This window comes from Patiria miniata, unplaced genomic scaffold (assembly GCF_015706575.1).
Source record: "Patiria miniata isolate m_02_andy unplaced genomic scaffold, ASM1570657v1 HiC_scaffold_5, whole genome shotgun sequence".
NCBI classification, from domain to species: Eukaryota; Metazoa; Echinodermata; class Asteroidea; order Valvatida; family Asterinidae; genus Patiria; species Patiria miniata.
In genome coordinates, this window is record NW_024037072.1 from 19,683,967 (window position 1) to 19,692,229 (window position 8,263).

Below are 8,263 nucleotides of genomic sequence, written 5' to 3' on the forward strand. Positions count from 1 at the left end.
TGAAGGTTTATTAATTCCAATTAATCCAAGCTTTCAAACAGACCTATTTGTCCCTAGTAGCAACTCCTGATCTCTTGTGGTTATTTGTAATCGTTTCAAAGTCTACTTCACATCCTTTGCATTACAAGTGCCTAAATAACATCAATTTCATGGTATTGAATCATTAATTTTCATGAATAACAATTGTTTTCACTCCCTGTACCAGGTTCAGCCCGATGTGGAAGATTTGGATAACGGCGCAGACGAAGACGGTGACACGGATTCCGTCAAGTCGGAGATTAAACTGGGCAAACTACAATTCTCCCTGGACTATGACTTCCAGGAAGGGAAGGTGAGGGTGTAAGGCCACTGGAATCAGGAATTCACGCGGCAGCCTGAATTCTGGCCTTTTCATGTTTTGGAAAAACAAATTCAGACATTCCATCCCTTCACCGGCCGGAAAAAATAAATCCTCGTGTAGCATGCGTAGAGAAAAAGTTGTGCATGCGATGCTCCATGGTAATTAACCTATCGCGGTAGAATCGCGTCGTCGCAGCTTGTGAAATATTGTCCAATTACATGATGTACAAATGGATGCAGCGCGCAAATTCTGAGACAAACAAAACTTAGCGTACACAAATTCCACGGGTTGTCTAAGGGGCGTGGCTAACTCGCAAATGGCGATAGGTCAATCGCTGTGCTAGCTCGATACACCAATGATATGAATTGTAAGTTCGTAGTAGACATATTGCAGTGTGTTCAGTGGTATTGCGATGTGTTCATGGTGTATTGCGAACGTTTTGTGCGTGCTTGCCGCCTTCCGCGTCAAATTTGTTCATGCCTTGGAGCAAAAACCCATTTGGCATCCCTGATCAATGTTACGACATGGTTTGCGAATCGCGATATGAATATCAGTATCGTGATACTTTTTCTATGAATAAACCTGTACAAGTGACTATTCCAGACATCAGACGTCTGGGCAGGGCATCTTGTCATTGTAAAAATCCCTGAACCATCAAAAAATGTACCAGCAAAAAGAAAGTTCAGATTGATGAGTACATGTTGTAAACATCAGAAATATAACAACTAAAGCTCATGTACATGCACTGCATGTGGACAACTATAAATGAATACAATAACTGCATACAAATGCTGCCTTAAAGGTACAATGTAGAGTAGATCATTTGCAGCTATCCAAAAATTAAGTGACCAAATTACCGTTAAAAAGCTCGGCAACGTTTGAATTGAAATTGAGATCCTAGAATATTGTTTACTCAGAATGTACAGCATTCACAGAGCTAAAACTTCATCAAGTTAGTTGTTAAATGGAGGATTTTGCAAGGATTGAGGCTGTATGGCAAGAAGGTGTGGCTGATTTTGAAGGATGCACTGTGCCAAGGTCTTAGGCCGGATTTAGTATTGTTTATGCTCAGCCGTGAAGGCTTGAAGGCTCAGTTGTTTAGAACCCTGGTACGGTGATATGGCGATCGCAGGTTCGAACCTGCTCAAGTCAATTTCTTCGTTCAACTTTATATTAATTATGAAGTCAGTTTCCCTTTGTGGTTTATTTGATAAGTTTAGTACTGCGTATTTCATCAAAGGTCTTTTGATAATAAATACCCTGATGATGTTTCTGTCTTGACAGCTCAATGTCACAGTTGCCCAAGCAGCCGACCTGCCCGGGATGGACTTCTCCGGGACGTCCGACCCCTACGTCAAAGTGTACCTCCTGCCTGACAAGAAGAAGAAATACGAGACCAAGGTGCATCGGAAGACACTCAACCCGGTGTTTAACGAGACCTTCACGTTCAAGGTGCGTTACTCTTGCCTCAAACATTATCTTAACCGTAACACTCCTAGGGCCTTTAAAATCCTTCAAGAGGTTAGAGGATGTTCCAGGAATGTAGCAAAGCCACCATTCTTGCACACAGGATTTGATGCCCTTTGGACAGTTGAAATATAAAAGAATGTGCCATTGGGTTTGTGCGTAGTGAAGGATAAAGATTTATGGTGGCACCATGTGACGAATCTCTTTTGTGAGTTTGTGGAATTCTGAAAAGAACCAGGGGAATCTCAACGTTTTGGGCAGTATGCTCTGCCCGTCATCAGGAGACAATACTGTCGGAGCATACTGTCTGAAACGTTGAGTTTCCCCCAGTCCTTTTCAGAACCTCACAAACTCGTTGAAGAGATTTGTCACATGGTGCTACCGTAAATCTTAATCTTATTGCTACCTTCGCCCCTTATCATGGTGAAGGAGTTTGGAGGATTGAGGAAGGTTCCCACAGCCAGGTAGCTTTCACCAGTACACCTGTGATGCCGTCGCTCCAAAGCTTGTTACAAATATTTACCCATTTGAATGATATGAGACAGCGTGAGTATGTGGCTCATTCTATTAATTTGGGGTCCACTCTTTTCCTGTTCCTGTTACATCTGACATCTATGATTCTGATGCACTCCTTAATGCATACCGGTACTTATGAGAGTTGTTATGTGAAGTAAAGAACCTACCCAACAAATAGGAATTAGTTTGTAAGTCAGTTTGAATGGTAAATTGCAAAAATCTGAGATAACAGTGACAGGAAAAATATGTCACATTTTGGACCCTAAATTTATAGCATGACCCATATCTTAGATATCCTTCACATTTGTTTTAAATATTTCTAACTATTCCAGTAAGTTGTCTTCTTGATTTGCTTTATTTTTTACCCTTTTTTACGTATGATGTGTAACTATTGTATTAAATATATTAACCTTCACTGGCAGTTCAGGATTTTTCAATGTCAACCACAAGAACCCCATGGCAGACTTTCAAAGAGCATCATAAACTACTCAGGAAAAAATGGCCTTTCTTAAGTCCTTCAAAATTTTCACAAAAACATCTGGCTGACTTTAATGAGTCTGGGAGGGTTAGGACTAAGTACCGGTATACAAACATATTTTCAAGTTGTATCTCAAACCTTCGACGTTCTTACAATGTCAAAATTTCTCCCAACCCATTGTTGTTGCAGGTTCCGTATAGCGAGATCGCCAGCAAGACACTGGTCTTCGCCATCTTTGACTTTGACCGCTTCTCCCGGCACGACCAGATCGGTGAGGTCAAGGTCAAGCTGAGCCAGGTTGACCTGGGCAGCGTGGTGGAGGAATGGAGGGACCTACAGAGTGCCGAAGTGCCTGGCGGAGAGGTATTGACTTCCTTAGTACCTGTTTGGCTGGTACCTGAGCGGCCAGCCTATAGTCATATTTGCACCTGACTGACTCGGTGACTTGCTGACTTGCTGACTCAAGTTCTGATTCAAGTTCTGATTCACTGACTCACTGTCTCAAGTGAATAAGACTTGGCTGGTTCGAATCTGATGTATATTAGCAGCGGGTACCGCATTAACTATTCATAAGATGAATAGTCTGCACTAGAAAGCAGGAGGTCCAGGGCTCGAGTCCCACCCGAGTGATTTTTTCCAACGTTCACTCGGGAGGTAACACACTGAGTATACAGTGTTTATACATCCGTGAAGGGGCAAAACCTAATTTGATTTACATCACCCCGACACAAAATTCCATATTATGAATAAGACTTGCTGAAGTCTCACCATGGCCCAAAAGTTTGCAATAGGTTTTACCCTGTAGTTCTTGTGTCCTTGGGCAAGGCACTTTACTTCAAAATTTTGAATTTATCCACCAAGGAGTATAAATGGGTATTTGTGAAAATAGAGACCAGCTAATAATAGTAATATATACCAGCACTTGCATGAGCAATTCCAAACCAATGATCATTGCGCTTTGCGATATGTACAAACAAGCTCGATTGGATGTCTGAAGCTGTGGGCCAACAAATTTGTGTTCATACATGAGTCACGTGATTGTGCCATGTAATTTCTGGAAGGAGTAGTGTTTTGAGTTAAAAAAAAATTAGTTCTGCACCCCGGTGACCCCATGATGACCTTTAACCCCAGTTAGGTCATGTGACATGTTGGGGCTGGGCTACTGATACTTTTGACAAAGTTTGTTGGAAATCAGTCAAAATATGTAGGAGCAATGTTTATTACTAACTAACTAATTAGCTGACTAACTAACTAATGGAGAGACATAATAATTTGTTAAGCTGCTCACCACAGCTAAAAAAAGCGTAATGAGATACATGTAAATTGTGGGGATACCAAAAATATGAGACATGAACCAACCAGGTGGCGTTTGAATGTTTGTGGGCTAGGAGCCAATCTGATGGTTGATGGAAGGTCATTCCAGAAGTTAGGGGCACAGATAGAGAATGACCTCTCTGTGACCATCCTCTGACCCCTAGGCACCACGGGCCGTGTAGTATATGTGGATGAATGTAGACCCTGTCGTGATGATTGCACTGATCTCAAGCTGCTGTACAGAAAATGGTCTCATGGCTTGATGAACAGGTGTACATGTAATAATTGTAAAGTGGTTTGAGACCTTTGGTATAAAGCGCCATATAAGAACTGCATTATTATTATTGTATTATATAGACTTTTCTAATGGTGATGTTTGTGTCCCTTAAAGGGCAAGTCAGAGCTCGGCGACATCTGCTTCTCACTACGCTACGTGCCGACGGCAGGCAAGCTGACCGTGGTCATCCTGGAGGCCAAGAATCTCAAGAAGATGGACGTCGGTGGTCTCTCAGGTGGGTGCAAAACACCATTGGTTAGAACAGATGATGTCACTTGAACACATGGCAATAATCCAAGTCTCCAACTTTGTAGCTTTGATGATTAACCAGTTTGCGCTGGAGGCCGTGTATGCACGCAAAAGTTTTGCGGTATTCGGAACGGATGACAGATAAACACGCAGGGAGCGAGGCCGGAAATATCTGTCAGCGACCCACTTGCAGCGAGCAAGTCCGGAAATATGAGTGTGCTGCCCAAGGATGATGGCTTCAACCCGCCTGGCATTGAGGTCGAGTGAAAAGTAATCCCGGGCCTCGTTCCGTTCTTGTCAAAATAATCCCGGCGTAAACTGGTTAAATTGATGTTGTCCGTGCACAAAACTTGTTCATGTACCAAAAAACATTGGTACTTGTGTTGATTAGCACTGATAATATTTACCTGTTTTACTTAATAATTTCTGTCCTTACGAATTTGTTTATGCAAAGCAACTCTTTGAAATTTACCCTGTCCTTAGAAGTTGCTGTTGTACTCTAATGCTTTTACTTGTAAATATAAGTAACCTTAATGCAAAGATGCCACTACCCTAAATATTCCCTTGATTTTATATTTCTCTGTTTGACAGATCCGTACGTTAAGATCTCGTTGTACATGAACAACAAGCGGATGAAGAAGAAGAAGACAACAATAAAGAAGAGGACGCTCAACCCCTACTACAATGAGTCCTTTGGGTTTGAGGTTCCATTTGAGCAGATCCAGGTATGTGGACCGAGCCCATCCTTGCTGGCCCGGGTAGTCTTACTCGCGTACGCCCTAAGATGGTACCGTATCGAACGGAGTCCATATCTGTTCTATTTTGAACACGTGAAATCAATTATTCATGAACACTTCCAAATATGGACTGACCATATCTGACCAATCGGATCGCTGTTTACAAAGGTTAACCCAGAATTGACCTCCTGCCAATAAAACGGTGGTCTTGGCCCGAGATACAAGTGATCGATAGTGGATCGTGCATTTCTAACGGCATGATCAGGCATGCAACTTGTCCTCGGATCAGCTGATTTCCTCGTTTTTCATTTCACACTGATGCCATTCAAAATTGAAAAACACTGTACAAAGTCTTGTAAAGATTAGAGCTTCCTCGTTTTTTGGTTTCTTCCAAGTTGCATGCCTGTATGATTAGACCAGCGCGCCTGCTCGCACTAACGTCTTGGGAATCCTGTAGTAGCCGTTTAATTTGTCCTTTATTTTCACCCTAAGGAATATTCACACGAATGGAATAATGTATACTCAAAAGAGTTACTTTTCCCATTGGAAAAATCTTTGTTTGGAATTCTTTTTCGCCAAACCTTTCCACTGACACATCCTGATGTGAATACAGAGTCTGTTTCTGTTGATACCAAGTGGGGATTTTTCTTCTCTCGTTTTTCCATCTGCAGAAAGTCACATTGGTGGTGACCGTGGTGGACTACGATCGCATGGGAAGCAGTGAGCCCATCGGCAAGGTGGTCCTGGGCTGCAATGCCACGGGGGCCGGGCTCCGCCACTGGAGCGACATGCTGGCATCCCCGCGACGACCCATCGCACAGTGGCACACACTGCAGGATATGGATGAGGGGAAGTAAAAAAAACAACAACATAAAAACCCAACCCAAACGTATCCATTAAGTATTCTAGGGAAACCATTACTGGATATAAACTAACTCTGAAGCATTTAGCTTGCTTCGTGTGATGTTACCTGATCAGCAAGTGCTTCAACCAGTTGTATTCTGAGGAAGAATTTGAGGAATTGTCTTGTCGTTTGAATTTTGTAAAGAAATGCATAGGCCTGAGCCAGAACTACTTGTTAACGCATGAAATATGTACCTACTGTCAGCATGCTTACTAGGTAAGCATGAGATTGGTGGTCTGTGCTAGTGCTTTTAAAAGATAATGGTAAGCATCAGCCAAAATGTATTGCTAACCCTTGTAATATGCTTAGCGTAAGAACACAGTCTTCTGCTATTGTAAGTTGCGACTTGTCTCTTATTCTGAGCAGAGATTGCTGATCTGTGCTCGCACTTTGGAAGATAGTGGTTAGCATGAGCCAAAGGTTGTTGGTAACCGGTGAAATATGCTAACCGTCAGCACACAGTTTTCTGCTTATTTCAGTGGAGAGTCTTCGCTTACTGTTAGCAGAGATTAGTGACCTGTGATAGCACTATGAGGAGAGAATGGCTAGCATAAGCCAGGATTTGTTGCTAACCCGTGAGATGCGCTTAGCGTAAGCACACAGTTTTCTGCTAATGTTAGTGGAGAGTCTTCGCTTACTGTTAGCAGGGATTGGTGATCTGTGCTTGCAGTGTAAACACTTAAAAGACAATGTCGAGCACAAGCACAGAATTTTGTCGATAGCCCAACCTCGGGACAATTCCTCAAATTCTTGCTTTCTTTGACACCACTGTATTCCATAGTAATAATAAATTTTAAAAAACCGATCAGGCCACATCTGTACAAAAAGAAAATACCGAAGTAAGTAATCCTGTCTTCAGCCTTCATGGCAGTATTCATAATATAAAACTGTTGTTATAGATTGTATACAAATAGTGACTGCATGGCGTACAAGATATATGAGAATTCTGTTTAGTCACTAGATGTGTCAAATGTTCTTAGATTGTGAAAAAAAAATCTAGCTACCTGTTTATACGACCAAAATATGCATGGCATTCCAATCCTAATAGGACTTTCCATGATTCCCTAAATAGCACATTCCTCGTTTTTATTTAAAACTTTATTTCCACTGTAATGGTTGATTGCAAACACCTTCCCTACACACAGTATATCAATGCATCAGTAATGTGTAAATCACCATATCTCGTACTTAAAAAAAAAAAAAAAGACTCAACAAACCTATGCGGAGTTATTATGAAGACTTTATGTAGATACACATACACCTACGCTCATCAGGTTGTGTGCTGTTGGCAATTGTTAATGTCAGATTGCATTATATTTTTGTGTATATGTGCATGTTTTTAGTTGTGTCTTTAACATTTAAGGCTGCTGCTGTAGAGTAAGAGTGTTGCTTGAGTTTCTGCAATATTCAGTTCGTCAGGGTAGCTCAGTTAATCAGATAATGGCCTAGTCGTGCGGTATATAAATAGAAAGCCCGCTAGGTTTTAAATGATAAAAAAAAATAACACTGTACTAGTAACTTACCAAAGTTTAAAGAAATCAGTTTCAGGTCTAATGGTTAAAAAAAAATTATTGTGTTTGCTGGGATTGTATCATAATAAGGGGTATGTGAGTCATTTTGAAAAAAGAAGAAGCTGAAATTTTCAACATTTTTAAACTTGGAGTGTTGTCAGAGGCTATTTGTGTGACTGACAATGGCTCTCGTTTGGTGTTTTGATCAAAGCAAGTCTTGTCCAGCTCCCTGGAAACTCCAAGCTAAAAAGGTGCATTCCAATACTTTGCTATGCGATTGCACCATAGAGCTGTATTAAATTACTAGAGCGCTCACTCCTCATTCTTGCACGTGGAGACGCTCTGAAGCCGTCCTGGGCGCAGACATTTTGAATTCATGTGTGTGTTTGTAGAACATAAATGAAATTAGATGGATTGAATTTTGAAAGTGTACTCTAAATGCAACGCGCAAATAGAATGTACGCAAACAA

The 8,263-nt window shown here is 41.4% G+C and overlaps 1 protein-coding gene across 2 annotated transcripts in view; it reads left to right on the forward strand.

Annotated features, from left to right (window-relative positions):
• LOC119740612 (synaptotagmin-1-like) overlaps positions 1-7,731 on the forward strand; it is a 37,932-nt gene extending 30,201 nt beyond the window's left edge. For both annotated transcript variants that reach the window (XM_038215972.1, XM_038215973.1), the window contains exons 4-9: positions 206-331; positions 1,625-1,792; positions 2,991-3,164; positions 4,507-4,627; positions 5,233-5,366; positions 6,050-7,731. In XM_038215972.1, coding sequence (XP_038071900.1) covers positions 206-331; positions 1,625-1,792; positions 2,991-3,164; positions 4,507-4,627; positions 5,233-5,366; positions 6,050-6,235 — 909 coding nt within the window. In that variant the 3' untranslated portion in view covers positions 6,236-7,731. The remainder of the gene's footprint in view (positions 1-205; positions 332-1,624; positions 1,793-2,990; positions 3,165-4,506; positions 4,628-5,232; positions 5,367-6,049) is intronic.
• The last annotated feature ends 532 nt before the right edge of the window (positions 7,732-8,263 follow it).